The 19947-nt window shown below is 45.9% G+C and overlaps 1 protein-coding gene across 1 annotated transcript; it reads right to left on the bottom strand.

Annotated features, from left to right (window-relative positions):
* Positions 1-9270: 9270 nt before the first annotated feature.
* On the bottom strand, positions 9271-10950 carry LOC146674008 (tripartite motif-containing protein 16-like). Its single transcript, XM_085393038.1, has one exon. It carries the CDS (start codon positions 10948-10950, stop codon positions 9271-9273), a length of 1680 nt encoding a protein of 559 aa, XP_085249164.1.
* Positions 10951-19947: the final 8997 nt, after the last annotated feature.

Here is a 19947-nt window from a genome sequence, read left to right as displayed (position 1 = left end):
AGGCAACCAAAATATTTGGAGCATGCTGTGAGGAGTGAGTGGTCAAAATTCAGGAATTCCTTTTTATCATCGAGTTTTACTGTGCTGATGTTAAAACATGTTGTTAGGTTTTAATAAGACTCACGTGGCTCTAGATTTGAACTTGGACTGGTTGTATTGTGTCTGGTCAGTTTAAGTCTATTAGTGAGTCATTTAAAAATGTCGTCATGTAAATCTTAAATGGTCTACATGGAGGTAGTGGAGGGCACAAACTAGTGACATAGATGACTGTTTACAGCCATTCAAACATGTTATGATCATAAACTGATTTTTTTCTTCTTCAAAAAAAAGCTTTACAGGACCAATAAACACCTGGAACATCAGTTTCCTGGTGAACTTTCAACCCAGAAGTAGTAACATTAACAAGCTAAAATGCATTTTACTCATTCATTTTTAGTTTGCTGTGTAAAAAACAAAACAAAGATAAATTATAAACTGTGTATTGAAAATGGCTTGCTTGGCTTCTTAACGATATTGACTCATACCAGGACCATGTTTCCCCTTTGAATGTCTTCACAGTCTATTTCTAATCCTTTATTCATAAATGTAAGTAGCCCTCTGTGAATTTCTACCTTACCGTGGTGGAGGGGTTTGTATTTCCAGCTGCTAGGATCCCCAAGGATCAAAAATGCTTCACATGAGAGGCAAATTAATAATGATAGAAACACTGCATAACACAGCCTGTGATTACTGTTGTGATTTTTTTGACATTTACTGTGGAATTATTTTGAAACTGTTACATCTTTCTTTCATATGCACATGTAGAAAAAACAACTACTAAATTTAACTTTAGATACAGAAGAAGACTGTATAGTAATTAGGAATATTGGAAGTCAGGAGAAGTGAATTCAAGGCTAATAATAGCTTTCAGCTATATTGAGTAAGTAATCTCTGGTACAGTCCCAGTAAACAGAGGAGAGCAGCTGCCTGTAACATCCTGTGGTATATCCTCTGTTACAATGGAATTTCACAGGTATGCTGCCATTAGACAAAGTACAGTAAAGTACAGTACTAGCTATGATAATATCTTTGTGTATACATGGTATCATTGGTAGGTAAGTTAAAGCCACATTTCAGAGATTCCAGGTGTACAGCTATAATGTAGTTGTACTGGTTTCTTTCGTTATTTGTATTGGCAGTAGATTCAGTTCCTTTGTAGTCCAAACTAAAACTTTTAATTTAACTGCTTCTTGATTGGAATAATAAAATATATCCTCATTTATAATAATCACATCTGTCTAAATTACAATATAGATTTTGTAGAACATAAATTAAGTCTTTCTATTAATAATATGCAAATAAAGAGTAGAGTAATCCCATTCTACTTTTACATACTCTAGGAACCAAAAGTAAGCCCACAGTCTGAGAGTGAACTAATAATAATAATAATAATAACAATAATAATAATAATAATAATAATAATAATAATAATAATAATAATAATAATAATAATAATAACTGTATTTATAAAGCGCTTTCAAACAAAGTGCTGTACAACTAAAGGGATAAATAAAATAAAAGCGATACAGCAATACAGGTAAGAGACACAATACAAGTTAAAAACAATGAAAATGTAAAAACTAAAAGCCATAAGACATGTAGGATAAGGTGAACAAATGTGTCTTCAGCTTAGTTTTAAAAACCTCCACAGAGCATGCCTGCCGAATATCTTGAGGGAGGTTGTTCCACAGAAACGGGGCACGAAAAGAAGAAGCACGCTCTCCAACTGTCTTTTTTCTGGCTCTAGGAACCTTTAGAGAGCCAGAGTCCTGAGATTGTAGAGCACGAGATGGAACATAAAGGTGTAAAAGGTCGGAGAGGTATGAAGGTGCCAATCCGTTTAAAACCTTGTAGGTGAGCAGCAGGACCTTAAAATTTGCTCGAACCTGACAACGTAGCCAATGCAGAGATCTCAGAACAGGGATAATGTGCTCACATTTCCCAGTTCTTGTTAAAATGCGAGCAGCTGCATTTTGCACCATCTGTCAGGATAATATAGAATTGAATTGTGAGATCTTTAAAATATGATAGGGTGTCATGGCCCTGGATCAGTCACCCAGCGTTTATGTTTTGGACTGTTCTGTTTTGGGGTGTAATAGGCTGAGTTACTTCTTTGGGTAATGTATGTTTGGTTTTCTTGTACTTCTGTGTTCTTTTGATCATTTATTTTCTGTTAGGTTGCAGCTCTTAGGTTCTTACTTGTTCTTTTGACATGTTTAGAGTGTGAGTTTGTTTTCCTTCAGCTCATGGTGATTATATTCTCCGTCTCCAGTGTCTAATCTTGTCCTGTGTTTCGTCAATCTTGTCTCTGTTTTCATTCCCCCAGTCAAAGTGTTAAGCTTGCGTGTCTTGTCTGTGTCTACATATTTCTCATTCTTTTTGTTTTATTTTGAGAGTCCTTGTCCTGTGTTCACTATATTTAGTTTTGCTTCCCCTCTGTCTCGCTATGTCAGATCAGGTGCAGCTCTATCTCAGTCTTGTTGCGTATTCCCTTGTTATCCCCAATGTGTATGTTGTGTGAGTTTTCCTTTGTTTGTGGTTGTGTTGTCTGTTTGGCCAGTGTCAGGTTCAGGTATTTCATGTTTAATTTTTCCTGGTGTCCATGTCTGGGTTTCAGGTTTCATGCCTTGGGGTCTCATGTCATCACACTTTCAAATTTCACGTATTCAGGTTTTAGTTGTTTTTCCAGTTTAGGTTTTGTTTGGTTAGACTTTGTTTTGCTTTCGCTTTTTCCTTTGCATGGTTCAGACATCAATAAAGGATCAATTTTAATTTAGTTTCAGTCTCTGGTGTCTGCATTTGTGTCCACTCTACACTCCACATGGTCTGCCAGCTCAGATCCTGACATAGGGTCAATATTTTGTATGTCAGGAGAAGGATTTTAAATCAAAGTCTGGATTCAACAGGGAGCAAATAAAAAGAAACAAATATGTCTTCATTAGTTTGAAAGATGTGTCCGCCTCCTCCGAGAGCCAAAGCAAGATATGTATCATTTAGAATTAAATAAACCAATTTTAATCCAATTTTAAACTTCAACATATTTTAGTAATTTAGTTTAACATGTTTTAGCTTTTGTTTTATTTTATACAGTTTAATAGTACATCAGATGAGTCATTCATAGCTGCAGATGCTTTCCCTGAAAAATGGTGTTCACGACAAACATTGTCTTCCACAACATGTTGGATTAGATAATGCAGTTATTATTATTTTTCTGTAAAAATAATAACAACAAAAATTAACAACACTCTATAATCAAAATCAATTACTGCATTCAATCAAGAAACAAGGACACATCGATTATAATCTCGGGGTTGAAGGACTCCAATATCTTATTAACATTTTAAGAGTTACAATACAAACACCAAAGATATCAACTTTTTGTAATATGACAAGAAAAATCATTGTAGCATCATAGTTCAGAAATGTCACAAATCACATTTTAATCATCAGGAAAATCCACTACAGCGAGTAGACAAGAAAAGCCAGTGAGCAGATTAATCAGACATTTAAAATATCTACAATGTGAAGAGAATTTTAATTTAAACTAATCAACTTTGCAGTGTCGCCATAATCCAAAAGCCAAAGTCCAGCATAGAGCGGCTGAGTGAATGTGGTCTGGACTCTGTGGAGGAGAGTCATGGTTTCAGAGACTCTGTAGAAAGACAGAATACCTGCTCTGTGATCCAGGTACACTCCTACTCTGGAGGACCGAGGACCTGAGAGGACAGTTTGGACTTTGTTGTAAAAAAAAGGTGGAACTGTCTGCATCACAGCGTAATGCCCAGGATATGTCATTGAATCCAAATTTTCTTTCGCGTGAGCTCCCTGCTCTGCTGATATTCTTGTATGCGACTGCTACTAAAAGTAATCTCCCTCTCCACTCCACCTCCCAGTAACAATGTCCAGTCAGACTCTCTCTACTCAGGATCTGAAACCACTCAGTGAATCTGTCTGGATGATCAGAATAAGACTGTTGTTCCATAAATGTTACTTTTCTGTTCCCCTCAGATAATAACAGATGTGTGTTTGCTGTGTTTGGATCCAGTGTGATTTCATGTGAATATATTAAGAATCCAGCTCTGGTCATGCACCTTTATGAGCAACATTCTATACTTCCATCATAGCTAAAAGAGCCCTCATTAATTTGATCATATTTGATTCATGTCCTGGGATTCATCTATTCCTGGGACAGATGACAGCGTGAAGGAATTTCCAAACCTGGGTGCATCACTTTGGGTAACTTGTATCAAAAACAAAAAATGATTTCAAGCAGCCATCAACAGACCTTAGATTGCTGCAAAAAGCAGAAACAAATCTGTTTTCTGGTACCAGGCAAGATGGGTTACTTTGGTGCCGAATTCTTCTTCCCGATAGAACAAAGCCTTTTCCTGACATTGCGTAGACACCACTTCAGAAATCCAGTTGCTGGCCTATGTGTTCTGCAAGGGCTAACCATGTGTCCTGTAATTTTTAAACAAAAGAAAAGGGTCAATAAATTAGGATTTAAAAGATTATCTGCAGTTGTTTGGTTAATGTCAAGATGTTTGTAATCCTGCAGCAGTGAGCTCCAACACTATGGCCTGATAGATTGAGTTTATTTACAAGAAATACTCACTTTTCTCCATAGTGCTCCGTTAAGTGTAAAATAAGTATTTGGACCCTCCATTTTTCATGTGTGGATATGTGCTCTCAAGACTGGCAACCAAAGATTCCCCCTCACGTGTACCTCACAGATGTTCTAAAGTTAAACAATTAAAGTTAAAACATTTTTAGTGTTAATTTTAGAATAATTGAATCTACTTGTGATGGCTGCAGTTACAGCCACACAGGGTTATTAATATCTACCGAACATCAGTGTTACATATATATAATCAAAGGAGCTTTCAAAGAAAAGCGTCTGGACTTCTTACATATATATAAGTTCCAAAAAAATAAAAAATAAGCAAGTGTGAATGCACAGTTTGTGTACCCTGGACTGATCATTCGGACTATTAAGTCAGTGTCTGTGAAGTAATGACAGGCTGCTTTCACCCAGTGTCATAGAGTAGGTAGCTGTTGGGTCTGTGTTTCCACAAACCCCGCTAATTCTAGAGACTTATTCATCATGAAGAAAACAAGACAGTCGATCGATCGATTACTTGCGCAAGGGAGGCCTCGTCTGTGTCCAGCACGACAATGACCCCGATGGTGGCCTCCTCTCGCTGCCTTTTATTGACAAACTTCAAACAATAGTTTACTAAACACCTCCCCTTGCAACCCCCTTTGGTTACAAAGACAAGGACTGTATGTAAATGTATATGTGTGAACTTCTGTAAGAGTGTGTGTGTGTGTGTGTGTGTGTGTGTGTGTGTGTGTGTGTGTGTGTGTGTGTGTGTGTGTGTGAGACCTCCTGCTGACCAAAGGGTCGTAAACGCAGGAAGCTTACATCAAACGAAGCAGATCTTCCAGATAGGATGTATCTGCAATAAAACATTACAGCCCCCACCAGAACCTCGAGAATCTGGCGGGAAGGACAGTGGAATTTCTTTCATCAGAGTTAAAACACTGTACAAATGGTAAACATAAAAATGACAAACATTTAACAATTTAACTCTAACAGTAGCACTGCCTCCATCTAAGTGCAGAGCAGATTAGCTGTATACTGAGCAGGGTCTGAGTGCAGCCAACATTCTCAGCACCACCAGGTTAACCCTTTAACACCTTAGCCTTTTGTTTTGACTAAGAACCAAAAGGCTTAATAAGGCTAAATGATATTCAGGAGTCAGTAATTTTTTTTTGTTGTTGTTGTTGTTGTTTAAAAAAAAAAAAAAGATTATACTTTGGTTACATGTAAACTTATGATGGCAGACCTTAAAGCTACCGAGATCTCCAAGTGAGGATCGAAGATGGTGGCTAAATATTGGTTGTGGCAGTGTTGCCATCACGTTTGTATTAGTAGCAAGCAAGCTAAGTGCAGGGATGCACGTGCCCTTTGCGCGGTCTAATGATCGAGGGAAAAAAGGGGGTCAAGGTAACCTTAAAAAATCTAGCCTTAAAAAATCTTAATGGGACAAATTATCATTTCCTTTATATTTTAAAATGAAAAGATGTTGTTATCAACATAAAGGTAATTTAGGTTAAATTAAATAATGACATTAAATAATAAAATAATTTATTATTAAATAATTAAATAGTTTACATAGACTGTGTTCCTTTTTTTAATTTTTATTTTTTACCTTTTTCCCACAAATGCAACACCCTATCTCATACTTTCTTTGTTCTGTATACAGTGATCTCTAAACAGTTTGTCAAACAGAGCAACATCAGCCTCATTCCAAATTATAGCTTTAAACGATGATATCAAGCATTTTTAAGTAGAAATAACTTTCATCATCACAACCCAGCTGGTGTTATCTGTTAAAATACCTTTAATGAGTAGGTAAAGTTCTAAATTAAACCAATAAATTGCATAATCAATCATCATGATTTTTTTAACTATTAGAATTTACTTTTTACTTACCATGTTTTATTTCATAGTAGTGGAGAAGTCCAGTGATATCTGATCAGGTCACAGTCTAATTGAAAAAGGCAGTTTGTGATTAATGATGTGGTTTCTTCTGAGGCTCATTTTCAACCCAAACATTTGGGTAAAATTTGACCCAATATTTTATCAAAGCTGCCCAACCTATGACGGTCATAGGTTGGGCAGCTTTGATAAAATATTGGCTAATTCTGTTGGGTCATAGTATGACCCAACAGAATTAGTCAAGCTGTGGAGTGAATTGAAGAACCCGGCACATTACCAACCCAACTCTTGAGTCATGACTTTTGAACCAATATTTGGTCACAATAAGCCAACTTACGAACCTACAGCTTTTACCCAGCAGTTGAGTTAGGAATATAACCCAGCATTTTTAAGAGTGTATAAATACTCCTAATAGAGCTCTCAGGTCAGCTGATAAGTTGCTTCTAGTTGTCCCTAGAAGCAGGCTAAAAACAGGAGACCAGGCATTTGCGATTGCTGCGCCCAAACTTTGGAACAGTCTGCCTCTTCAAATTAGGATCTCTCCAACACTCGACATTTTAAAAGCCTGTCTGACAACAAATTTTTACTCTTTAGCTTTTAATTGTGTGTGTTTGTTCTACTTTTTTACTTTTTTACTATGCACAGCACTTTTGTCAGCCTGTGTTGTTTTTAAATGTCCTTATAATAAATTGGTCGATTGATTGATTGATTGATTGATTGATTGATTGATTGATTGATTGATTAAACCTAACCCTGACCTGTCTCCCCAATGTGACGTTTGTGTAATGTATGTATGGATGGAAGTGGTCCAGTTTCACTGAAGGCAACTGCAAGCAAGAAATAAAAGCTCATTCATTCACCTGCAACCCTAGATTGCTCAGGGTGGCAGAGCAATAGAAACAAAGAGAAAGAAAAAAAAAAGTTTATCACATTGGACCTCATATTGAGAGCGTCAGAGAACAAATGCAAGTTCAAGACTTTGAATGAAGTCCAGTTGTTGTATCTGCTTCATGTTTCCTGGAGTAACAAGGGAACAGGTGTCAAAACCATTTAACGGAATGAGGGAAACAAGGGATTAGACTCTCGACGTGACTCTGTGGATGCGGTATGGTGGTTGATTCTTATCTAGCTGGGATACTGACAATCACTGTTACATGAGATTTTAGACTTCGTGAGGTATCTGCAAGAACTGGTAGGTATATTTTAGTTTTGCTTATTTATTTAGACATAGGCTCCACATGCTAAAGGCAGTATGGAGATGTAATCAAATGCCATCGAATGAAAAGGCAGATAGAGTTGCAAAGGAGGCCGTAAAACATGGGGTGGTTGACATGGCTGTTAGTTTTGGCCAAGCAGAGATAAGGAGTATGGTAAGGCAAGATATGAGAGCAAGATGGCAAAAGCAGTGGGAGGAGGAAAGGAAGGGATGATGGTTGTATAAGATTCAAAGGAGGGAGGAATGAGAAACGCAGGATGGACTAGGAGGGAGGAGGTGATCATATCCAGACTGAGATTTGGACATACTGGCTTGAATAATACATTATTCATGATAGGGAAACATAGTACCGGAAAATGTGATTACTGTGGGGTAGAGGAAACTGTAGAACATGTCATGTTGCAGTGTCAGAGGTATCAGGTTGAGAGGAGACAATTGATTCAAAATCTCAGTAACCTACAAATCGAACTGGGTCTTGTTGATTTGTTGCGAAAGGAATCGGGAAGTAAAAGTTATCAGGCCTTATTTCAGTTTTTAAAAGGGGGGGACGTGTTTGGAAGGATTTGAGGATTTATTTATTTATTTTTTGAGCGTCGTTCCAGACCATACTCCATACCAGTTGGTGGCGGTAATGCACCTTTCAGTTGTTTGCCAACTGCCAATACAAATGTAAGAAAGAAGAATCAAATGCCATCTACTCTGAATTATCAGGCTGGAACGCCGTAAGTTACTTTATATGACAGTTTATACAGATAACTTTGGATATTAATGTATATTTTGCTAACATGAATGTTTTAGTGAGAGTAATGCACTTTATTGATGTAAATATGCTTCTGCCTGTTGAGATGGAGTTTATTTTCTGTCATTTCAGTTTTCACCACATGTTCATGGAGACAATTAAACAAGCTGCAACTAAACTCCAGGGTCTTCATTTGTGGTTTAACTCGGTGTCCCCAACATCCTTGTTGAAAACACTACAGTAGTCGATAAAATATGTGTTATTTATAGCAGGTGAAACTGTCCAAAGTACACCAATTTTATTGATCATAAACAGATTAAGGGACATTAAACTTCCAGAAACATCCAGCATATAAACCAAAACAACCATTAGATTGGTTGAGTGTGGTGAGTAAAGCATGCATTTCTGAGCAAATAAAATATTTCCTGTATCATTTTGTTACCATAGTTTGATGTATAAATGAGGAAGTCTGATAAAAAAAAACTCTCTTAAAAATCATAATAAAAGATATTTAATGATATCCAAAGGTATTCAGCTTACTAAAAACAAACCAATCAAACTCCAGTGTATTGCTACATCTAATTAATTTAAGACTGATAAAGAATGCTGAATAGGAGTAGAAGTATATTTTAAACTTATAATTCTAGATTATAATGAAAAATTAAGGTTTATACTTATGCAAGAAATGTAGCGACACGTTTATTTACAGCACTATATTTTTTAGACACAAACTTTCAAACAGAAGTTCTAACATAAACCTACCCACTCTGTCTATTTCAATTTAATGAACTCTGCTGTGTCTCCTCGCTCAAAAAGCATAAGTCCAGCATAGAGCGGCTGAGTGAATGTGGTCTGGATTCTGTGGAGGAGAGTCATGGTTTCAGAAACGCTGTAGAAAGACAGAATACCTGCTCTATTATCCAAGTACACTCCTAATGTGGAAGCCTCGGGACCTGAGAGCTCAGTTTGGACTTTGTTGTAGAAAAATTTATAACTCTTGCTATCACAACTTAATGCCCAAGATTTGTAATTTAACCCAAATACACAATCATTTAGCCTCCCTGCTCTGCTGATATTCTTGTATGAAACTGCTACATAAACTTTTCCTCTCCACTTCACCTCCCAGTAACAACGTCCAGTCAGACTCTCTTTATTCAGGACCTGCCAACAAGGAAGAAATCTGTCTGGATGATCAGAATAAGACTGTTGTTGTTCCTTAAATGTTGCTTTTCTGTTCCTCTCAGACAATAACAGATGTGTGTTTGCTGTATTTGGATCCAGTGTGATTGCACATGAATATTTTAAGAATTCATCTCTTGTCTTTGGCTCTGGTTGTGGTGGTGACAATAAAACATCCACCATAGTCACCACCCGTGAGATGTTTGTTAATTCCTCTCTCAGAATGTCCTGTAGTTTATCTCTGGTCTCTGACACAGCTGCTTTCACATCCTCAAAGTAGCTCAGAGGATGAATATTGATGCTGGATGAGTGTGTAGACTCACTGAGTGCTGACAGTGAGGGGTAGTTGTGTAGAAACTGGTTGTGATCCTCTGTGTGTGAGAGCTGCTCCAGCTCGCCGTCTTTCCTCTTCAGCTCAGCGATCTCCTGCTCCAGCTTCTCCTGAAGCTCTTTGACTCGACTCACTTCAGTTTCCTGCTGGGATCTGACCTGCTGCTTCACATCAGAGCTTCTTTTCTGGAGGAGACGGATCAGCTCAGTGAACATCTTCTCACTGTCCTCCACTGCTTTATCAGCAGAGCCATTGATGGCCTCCACCTCCTGTTGAAGCAGCTTCACATCTTTCTCTCGCTCCTGGATTCTCTGCTGGATGTTTAGTCGTCTCACCTCGAGCTCCTTCTGCTTCTCAGTCCTTTCTGCTGCAGCTGGGACTGTTTCATGGCCTTTATGTTCATCCATCAAGCAGAGATAACAGATACTCTGCTGATCAGTACGACAGAAAATCTTCATCACCTCATCATGACGAGAGCAGATGTTCTCCTGGAGCTTCTTGGAGGGGGCCACCAGCTTGTGTTTCTTTAATGGAGCTGCATCATAGTGAGGTTGGAGATGTTTCTCACAGTAAGAGGCCAGACAGACTAAACAGGACTTGATGGCTTTCAGCTTTCTCCCAGTGCAGACATCACAGGCCACATCTTCAGGTCCAGCATAGCAGTGATCAGCTGGAGCAGCTTGGAGTCCAGTCTTCTTCAGCTGCTCCACTAAAGCTGCTAACATGGTGTTTTTCTCCAGGACAGGCTTTGGAATGAAAGCTTTCCTGCAGTGGTGGCAGCTGTGGATTTTCTTGTTTTTCTCCTCTTCATCCCAGAAACCTTTAATACAGTTCATGCAGTAGTTGTGTCCACAGGGAATAGTTACTGGATCCTTTAGTAGATCCAAACAGAGTGAACAAGATAATCTTTTTGAATCTTGCTGATTTCCTCTCTGCGCCATTTCACCTCTCAGCAACAATGATTGGCTGTAGAATAGAGTGGATACCCAGCTGTGTGCAGGAAAAAGCACAGTTTGAACTTTGGAAGCAGCTTGTCCCTCTTATAAACTTTATAATCTGTACTTTGAAAGTTTTAAGCCATAAAAGTTTAACATGTGATCATACAGGATCACAGGAGACTAAATCGCTTTGTATGAACTTTGAGTAGAGTTTTTTTGTCCATGCAATGTCTTTACAATTAGATGTGCTTTATTTAGGTCAAAATAAAATTTCTGTGTTTGTGTTGCAGCCAAAGTATGACAAACAACATAGCTCAATGAAAAAAAATACAACACTTGTCATGGCTCCGTAGGGCATTGTACCCATCCCCTCTCCTTTTACTTTCCTTGTTCTTGGTCCCTTGCATTTGAATTTGAATTTCTCTCCAGGTCTCAGGTGTTCGTGTGACTGGGGTTTCCAGCAGGCATGGTCAGGAGCTGCAGTTTTATTACGTCTGAGTGTCCTCACCTCATTTCCTAAAGTACTTATGGACAGGCTTTTTTTCTCCTTTCATCACCAAATTATTTAGTTAGCTATGAGTAGTAATATCTAAGTCTAAATGTCTAGTATGTATTTGTGTGTGATTGCCTTGTATTTTGGAGAAAGTCCTCAGTGTGCTGAACTCCACTTGCCCTGTGTGGCGGAGGTGTGGTCCCGGGCGCGGCTGCAGGGGAGGAGTGGTGCAGTGGGCTCAACGGGGCGGTGCTGGAGATGCCGGTGAGAACAGCTGATGGTGATTTGGACTGATAATGGTTTCCTTCCCTTTTTATAGGGAGACGGAGAGGAGCGGAGGGAGAGGGAAATCAGCTGAGACCGACAGCTGTCAGACTGTGTTCATATCATAACCTGGGAAAACTATAAATAAATGTGGAAGCTGGTGATAAAGACCTGTGTGTGTGTGTACCTGTGTATAGTGCATTTCACAAGTGGTGCCGAAACCCAGTGTCCGGCCGGCGTGGGGATGTCCGACCCACAGGCTGCGCCGCCCGCCCAGCCTTTGCAGTTTCTGGCGCAGATGCTGGCAGAGATGGCGAAGATGGGCCAAGACCAAGCGGCGGCCCAGCGGGCTCACCTGGCCGCGCTGCAGGAGCAGACGGACCGGCAGACTCTGGTTCTGGAGCGGCTGGTTGGAGCCGCTGCCCCGCCGAAGCCTCCGCCGCTGTCGGTGGCGATGCCCCGGATGGGGAACGGGGATGACCCCCAGGTTTTCCTGGAGACTTTTCGTGCCACGGCGGAGGCCTGCCAGTGGCCGCAGGGGGAGTGGGCTCCACGTTTGCTTCCTCTGCTGTCGGGGGAGGCTCAGACGGCGGCCCTGAGCCTGCCGCCGACCTCGAGGAGCAGCTTCCAGGACGTGAGCCGGACAGGTGGACAGGTTGGGGCTTACCGCTGAGGATCATCGCCGGCGGTTCCGGGCCTGTCGGCTAGCCGCGGCGGATTGGCTGTTTGCTTGGGCCCGGCAGCTGCACGACGCGGCGGTGCGCTGGCTGCAGCCGGGATCGTCAGAGGGCGAGACGCTGCTGGTGGACAAGGTGGTGCTGGAGCAGTTCGTGGAGGGGCTGCCTGCGGAGACGGCGAGATGGGTCAGGTGCCACCGTCCCGCGAGTCTGGAGGTGGTGGTAACGTTGGCGGAGGACCACCTTGCCGCTAGAGCGGGGGAGCCCGGGGACAGCGGCCGGAGGCCGAGCAAACAAGCCCCAGTGCCGGCACCGAGGCGCCGGGCACCGAGGCGCCAGGGCAGGCAGAGCGGGCGCCGGCGCTGAGCCCCACTAATCCTTTTGCTGCGTTTGTGCCTTCCCGGGGATCAGACATGAGCGGTGCCGCCCCTGAGCCATGGAGAGCAGCACAGACGCCGGGGCAGGAGTGCTAGAACTGCGGGCAACTGGGACACCTGAGGAGGGACTGTCCTCTGATGGAAGTGGGGCAGGTGTTCCGGGTTGCCGGTGCCCCAGCACCCTCTCCTGGTCCAGGAGGGACATACAACATTCCGGTAAGGACTCGAGGGGGTATACGCCATGCTTTGGTGGACACGGGCTGCACGCAGACCCTCGTGCACCAAGGCTTGGTCTGCCCCGGGGCATTGCTGGAGGCAGAATGGGTGGAGGTGAAGTGTGTTCATGGTGATGTTCAAAGGTATCCCATAGTTCCGCTGTTATTAAAGTATAAGGGCAAAACGCATAGAGTAACGGCTGCGGTTAGCCCGCGCCTGTCGCATCCCCTGATTCTGGGCACGAATTGGCCGGGGTTTCATCATCTGTTGGGACAGTATGCGGGAATGCGATCACGACCGTTAGTAGCATGTAGTGTCTGCGCAGCGCTCAGCGGTGACGCGGGGTCGTCCGACACTGACTCCGGGGAGGGGGAGACGGCGGGTCCTTCATGGGAAGCCCCGCCGGCTCCAGAGGTTTCCCCCACGGGTGATTTCCCACTGGAGCAGTCTCGTGATGACACCCTACGCTCAGCCTTTGACCAGGTGATTGAGATTGATGGTCACGTGGTGCGCCCTGAAGCCGTGCGGACCTACCCGCGCTTCATTTTATCAAAAGGCTATATCGAGTGAGTCGTGACACTCGCACGGAGGAGACTCACACCCAGCTGTTGGTGCCGCAGGGCCGCCGGGAAACGATTTTCCAGGCGGCTCATTATAACCCCATGGCAGGGCATATGGGATACGAAAAAACTCTGGAGCGAATAACGGCCCGATTTTATTGGCCGGGCATCCGAGCGTATGTGCGCCGCTGGTGCGCGTCCTGCCCGGACTGCCAACTTGTTAATCAGCCGGCCATACCAAAAGCGCCTTTGCGCCCGCTCCGACTCATAGAGGTTCCGTTTGAGCGCATTGGTATGGACCTCATCGGGCCATTTCATCGGAGTGCACGCGGCTACCGCTTTGTATTAGTCCTGGTGGATTATGCAACGCGGTACCCGGAAGCAGTCCCGCTGCGCACCATCTCTGCAAAGAGTGTGGCGCAGGCACTGTTTCAGGTCATCTCCCGAGTCGGAATCCCGAAAGAGATACTGACTGACCAGGGCACGTCGTTCATGTCTCGTACACTGCGGGAACTGTACGAATTACTGGGCATTAAATCTATTAGGACCAGCGTCTACCACCCTCAGACGGATGGGCTGGTGGAGCGGCTGAATAAAACTTTAAAGTCCATGATTCGTATGTTCATTAACGAGGATGAACGCAATTGGGATTGCTGGCTAGACCCTCTGTTATTTGCAGTGCGGGAGGTGCCCCAGGCCTCCACGGGATTTTCTCCCTTTGAATTGCTGTTCGGCCGGAAGCCGCGTGGGGTGCTCGACCTGATTAAAGAAAGCTGGGAGGACGGTCCGAGCCCCGCTAAGAATGAGATTCAGTACGTGTTGGACCTGAGAGCGAAACTCCACACTTTGGGGAGGTTGTCACGGGAGAATTTGCTCCAGGCTCAACAGCGTCAGCAACGCCTGTACGACAGAGGGGCTAGACTCAGGCAATTTTCACCGGGAGACAAAGTGCTTGTATTACTCCCTTCTTCTAGCTCAAAGTTGCTCGCCAAGGACCCTTTGTGGTCACATGGCGAGTCGGGGACGTTGACTATGAGGTTGCTTGGTCGGACAGGGGAGGGGCCACGCAGATTTATCACCTCAATCTCCTTAAAGAGTGGAGAGAGGTTGAAACTGCTTCTCTGGTAAGCCTGGTTAAGGAGAGAGATGAGTTGGGGCCGGAGGTGCCAAATTCCATCATCCCTGCCTCCCTCCCTTGTGATGACCATCTCACACAGGCCCAGAGAGCGGACGTTGTCGCGTTACAACAGCGGTTTGCAGATGTGTTCTCCCCCCTGCCCGGCTGAACATCTGTCATTGAGCATCATTTTGTAACGCAGCCTGGCGTGACGGTGCGTTCACGGCCCTACAGGCTTCCTGAGCATAAACGGCAAATCGTTCAGAGGGAATTGGCTGAAATGCTGAAAATGGGAGTGATAGATGAGTCGCACAGCGCCTGGTGTAGCCCCATCGTTCTTGTGGTAAAGAAGGATGGGTCTATACGGTTCTGTGTCGACTATCGCAAGGTGAATGAAGTGTCACGTTTTGATGCTTATCCCATGCCCCGGGTCGACGAGCTCCTGGATCGGCTGGGCACGGCCCGTTTTTTCACGACACTGGATTTAACCAAGGGCTACTGGCAGATTCCCTTGTCTGCCGAGTCCAGGGAGAAAACGGCCTTCTCCACTCCGTACGGTTTGTACCAATTCGTTACGCTTCCGTTCGGCTTGTTCGGAGCCCCTGCCACCTTTCAGCGCCTCATGGACCGGGTGCTGCGTCCGCACGCTGCATATGCTGCTGCCTACCTGGATGACGTGATCATCCACAGCGACACCTGGGCGGAGCATGTGCAGTGGGTGGCCGCGGTCCTGGAGTCCCTGAGGAGGGCGGGGCTCACGGCCAACCCAAAGAAGTGTGCAGTTGGACGGAGGGAGGTACAGTATCTGGGGTACCACTTGGGGGGCGGGCAGGTGCGTCCACAGGTGGAGAAGACGGCGGCTATAGCATTCTGCCCGCGCCCCAAGACTAAAAAGGAGGTGAGACGGTTTCTGGGACTGGCAGGTTACTATCGCCGTTTTGTGCCAGGGTTTGCGCAGCTGACCAGCCCCTTGACCGATCTCACCCGAAAGGGTGCTCCGGATCTGGTCCAGTGGACGGGGCCGTGCCAGGCGGCGTTTGTGCAGGTGAAAAAGTCTCTCTGTGGGGAGCCGCTGCTTCACACTCCTAACTTTTCCCTCCCTTTTGTTCTGCAGACCGACGCCTCAAACAGGGGGCTGGGGGCCGTTTTGTCCCAGCAGGTAAGGGGGGCCGACCGTCCCGTTCTTTACATCAGCCGGAAGCTGGCAGAGCGTGAAAGACGGTACAGCACTGTGGAGAAGGAGTGCTTGGATATCCGGTGGGCGGTCGACTCCCTTCGCTATTACCTCCTGGGGCGCTCATTCACCCTCTGCTCGGACCACGCCCCGCTGCAGTGGCTCCACCGCATGAAGGATGCCAACGCCCGGATCACCTGATGGTATCTGGCTTTACAGCCCTTTAAGTTCAAGGTGGTCCATAGGCCGGGGGCGCAGATGGCGGTGGCCGATTTCCTCTCTCGCTTGCGGGGGGGGGGGGGGGGGAGTAGGTACGGCCGGACGGCTCCCCGGCGGTGGGGGTGTGTGGCGGAGGTGTGGTCCCGGGCGCAGCTGCAGGGGAGGAGTGGTGCAGTGGGCTCAACGGGGCGGTGCTGGAGATGCCGGTGAGAACAGCTGATGGCGATTTGGACTGTTAATGGTTTCCTTCCCTTTTTATAGGGAGATGGAGAGGAGCGGAGGGAGACCTAGCCCCGTCAGAGCAGAATGAGCTCCAGGCCCTCACTATAGCACTCAAGAGGCGATTTGGGCAGTGGCACTCCACTGATCAGAGCAGGGAGCAGCTGACCAACTGGAGCCGTCGGCCGGGGGAGAGCCTGGGCACCTTTGCAGCGGATGTGTTGCTGTATGCTCGTCGTGGCTACCCGGAGTTCCCAGCAGCCAGTGAGGAGCTTAGCCTGCATGCTTTTCTGCAAGGACCTTTTCCAGAGTGACTTTTTCCAGAAACTCTCCGTGAGGCGCTCCATGAGGCTGAAAGGGCCGAGCTGGTGCTGGCCTCGCGGCCTAACCAGCAGGTGTCCCCCCCAAACTACACCCAACTCAGAGCCGCAGACTGCGACAGGGAGGAGGAAGTCACGAAGATATGCCAGCTGCAGCCCTCAGTGCCCTGAAGTTGTCCCTGTCGACCGACCGACCGCTGCTGCCGGTGCGATAAGCCTGGCCACGTGGCGCGCGACTACCTGGTGCCCGCCCCGAAGACCAGAACTATGTGGCCTCAGGGAAACGAGAGGGGGAATGGTGCAGTGCGGGGACCACCGCTCCAGCTTCCTGCCCCCCTCCAGGAATGATGCACGGTGGTGGGCCTAGTTGGGCACCTCAAGGGACTCTACCTGAGCTGCTGTGTTGAGGACCAGCCCTGCCGGGCCCTGGTGGGCACAGGGTCCATCATTTCCCTAATACGACCTGGTGTGCTCCCTGGAACATCCGGGCCGCTTGTGATGGGTTGATCGCCCACCGACACCCAGCTGATGACGGTGACGGGGGAGAGAACTGACATGCGAGGGAAGAAACCATTGCGGATCCGAGTGAAGGATCTGGAGCTGGTGCACGACTTCTGGCTTGCTGACATCCAAGACCAGTGCATCATCGGCTTTGATCTGCTGACCCGCTGGGGGGCCTGCGTTGACACCGCGAAGCTGGCTATCACTCTCACGGCGGTGGCTCTGAACCATCTCTACTCACCTCAGCCCCAGTCTCTAGGCCAGACAAACCTTCCCTCGACCGAGACAACCCAAGCTGCTGATGACCTGTGGCAGCACAGCAGCATCGGTCTCACCGTTGACCAGCGGCAGCGCTTGAGGTGCCTCCTGGATGACAACGTGGACATCGTTGCCGCTAGTGAGGAAGAGTGCAGGCAGGTTCAGCGCACCATCGACATCGGTTCTGCTCAACCCTTCTGTCTGCGCCCACACCGGCTGCCCCCCTCTAACCGACAGGAGGAGCGGGCCCAGGAGGCCCTGGGCATAGCTACTGCTCAGGCTACAGCCAGCAGAGGGAGATGGCTCCCGTTGACCACGCAGCAGCTGAAGAGGGAACAGGAAGCTGATGCAACGTTGGTTCAGGTGGGGACCTGGCTGGAGGCGGCGCAACGCCAGGCTGGACGGGGGTGTCGGGACAGGGGCTCGAAGTGAAGGCCTACTACTCCCAGTACAACAATCTGGAGACCCACGACGGCTTCCTATACCGGAGATGGCGGGCCCCCGGACAGGGCAAGGATCTCCTGCAGCTGTTGGTGCCTCACTCGCTGCGGTCGCAGGTGCTCGAGCTTGTCCACGGCTCGGTGGGGGCCGGCCATTATGGGAATGCCAAAACTCTCCGCCGTCTCAGGGGACAGTTCTACTGACATAGTTGTTGACGGGATGTGGAACTTTTGTGCACTGCTGTGACACCTGCACGGCATGGAAGGGCGCCACTCAACGCCCCCCTGCAGCAGTATCTGGTGGGGGCCCCGAGGGAGAGAGTGGGAGTGGACGTCCTAGGGCCTTTCCCCGTCACCGAGTCAGGGAACTAGCGCATGTTGGTGGCCATGGACTGCTACAGGAGGCAGAGGGAGTGGCCGTGAGTGTTTCATGACTACACCCGCCAGGTCCAGGCCAGTACCGGAGTACGACAGAAAAGAGCCTGCAATACCAGGTGCCGAGGGGGAGCTTTCGTGCCTGGCGACAAGGTTTGGGTGTAATGCCTGTTTCGCAAAAGATGAGTGTCCCCCAGGCTGTGCAGTCACTGGCAAGGGCCGGCGGAGGTTGTGGAGCGGCTAGCAGAAGTGATGTACCGATCCGCATGCCGGGCCCGGGGCGCATGGTGGTGTTGCACCAGGACAGACTCTCGCGATACTGACCACTCGCTCGAGCAGTCGCCGGGGCAGGGGATGCTGGTGGCACCCCATGTTCTGATCCGAGTGACTCTTCCCCTGCTGGTTGAGATCAGCCTGCGCACCGAAAGAAGACACATGGACATTTGCAGGACTTTTTGTTGGGTAATGGGGTTGTCGGGGACGACTGACTCCTTAGGTGGGGGCTATGTTGTGGGTCAGGGCTGTTTGGGGTTTTGTTTTGACAGCTATGTTCTGTTGTTATGTTGCCATGGTTACAGGTGACGCTCTCTCTCTCTCTCTGTGTGTGACTGTGTGTTTCTGGGTGGAGAGAGCGCCATTTTGCTTTGTTGTTGTTGTTGTTACGCCAGAGCTGCGCCGAGCGGTGGTGTTAGTGTTGTGTGTTCATCTGTTGAATGCGAATAAAGGGCTGTGCTCTCTCCCTTGCAGGAAGCAAGACAAAACGATACCTCTGTCTCCTCCTTGTCTGAGCTCGCCACAGTATTAACAGTTAGCCATCTCACACACTGCTCAAACTTTTTTTAATTCAGCAAATTTTGTTTTATTGTTAATATCATATCATATTTCGATATACTTAAATAAATCAAGATGTAGGCCTGTGTTCCTGAGTCAATGAACAGCTAATTCTTTTCTGAGATTTATACATTTTATTAGACCCTCAAGGTCACTTTACAGTAACACGTAAACAATACCATAAAAAACATAAGAAAAATGTATATATAGCAAACATGGTAGCTAAAATTTAGACATAAACAGTCATAAAAGTATAAAAGCAAATATAAAAACTGAGTAAGGTAAAAAAAAAAAGTGACCTTGAGGGTCTGAAAGGCGCCTATAAATAAAACGTGTTATTATTATTATTATTATTATTATTATTATTATTATTATATCATTATTATTTATAGAATATAATGCGGGGGGAAAAACTGAATATAAAGTAGTTAGTACCTAAGTCTTAAACATATGCAGAAGTAGTATCTTTCAATTTAATATTGATGGAGAACATTTTTCTGCAGAATTATTCTTACTTTTGATACTTTGTATCATGGTCCTCGGTATGACCCAGTGTTTTGTGTTTGATTTTTACTTCTTGATTATTGTTAAAGAAGCTTGGAGTTTCTGTTTCTGTACCCTCCCTGTGTTTCACGTTTGGTTACTCTTTGTCTCTGTGCTTCACGTTCCCTCTGTCTCCCCGGTCAGTCATGTCTCTCTCAGTGTCAAGTCTGCTTCTCTGTATTATATTTCCTGTTTTACTTTGAAAGAAGACTGGCAAAGGTGAGTCATCCTAAAGCTCAGGCAAAGAATCAATCTCCTCTTGGTTTGGGGCAAGGTTTTTAGCATTGTCCTCCTCCGAAGACATAAGGCCGTGGACCAGTAACTCCAAGAAGAGCACGCTAGATTTTGCAGTGGCCTGTCGCGCATGAAGATCTTCATCTTGTGCACCATCAAGTTTGGAATACCAGCAGCGTCTC

The sequence above is a fragment of the Rhamphochromis longiceps genome, linkage group LG3, assembly GCF_057381845.1.
Source record: "Rhamphochromis longiceps isolate RC_006_pf linkage group LG3, R_longiceps_female_GT1.1, whole genome shotgun sequence".
In the NCBI taxonomy this organism is placed as follows: Eukaryota; Metazoa; Chordata; class Actinopteri; order Cichliformes; family Cichlidae; genus Rhamphochromis; species Rhamphochromis longiceps.
This window is presented reverse-complemented; position numbering and strand designations above follow the sequence as displayed.

Excerpts from the sequence above, each read along its gene's own strand:
- LOC146674008 (XM_085393038.1), bottom strand. The coding sequence starts at position 10,950 with ATGGCGCAGAGAGGAAATCAGCAAGATTCAAAAAGATTATCTTGTTCA.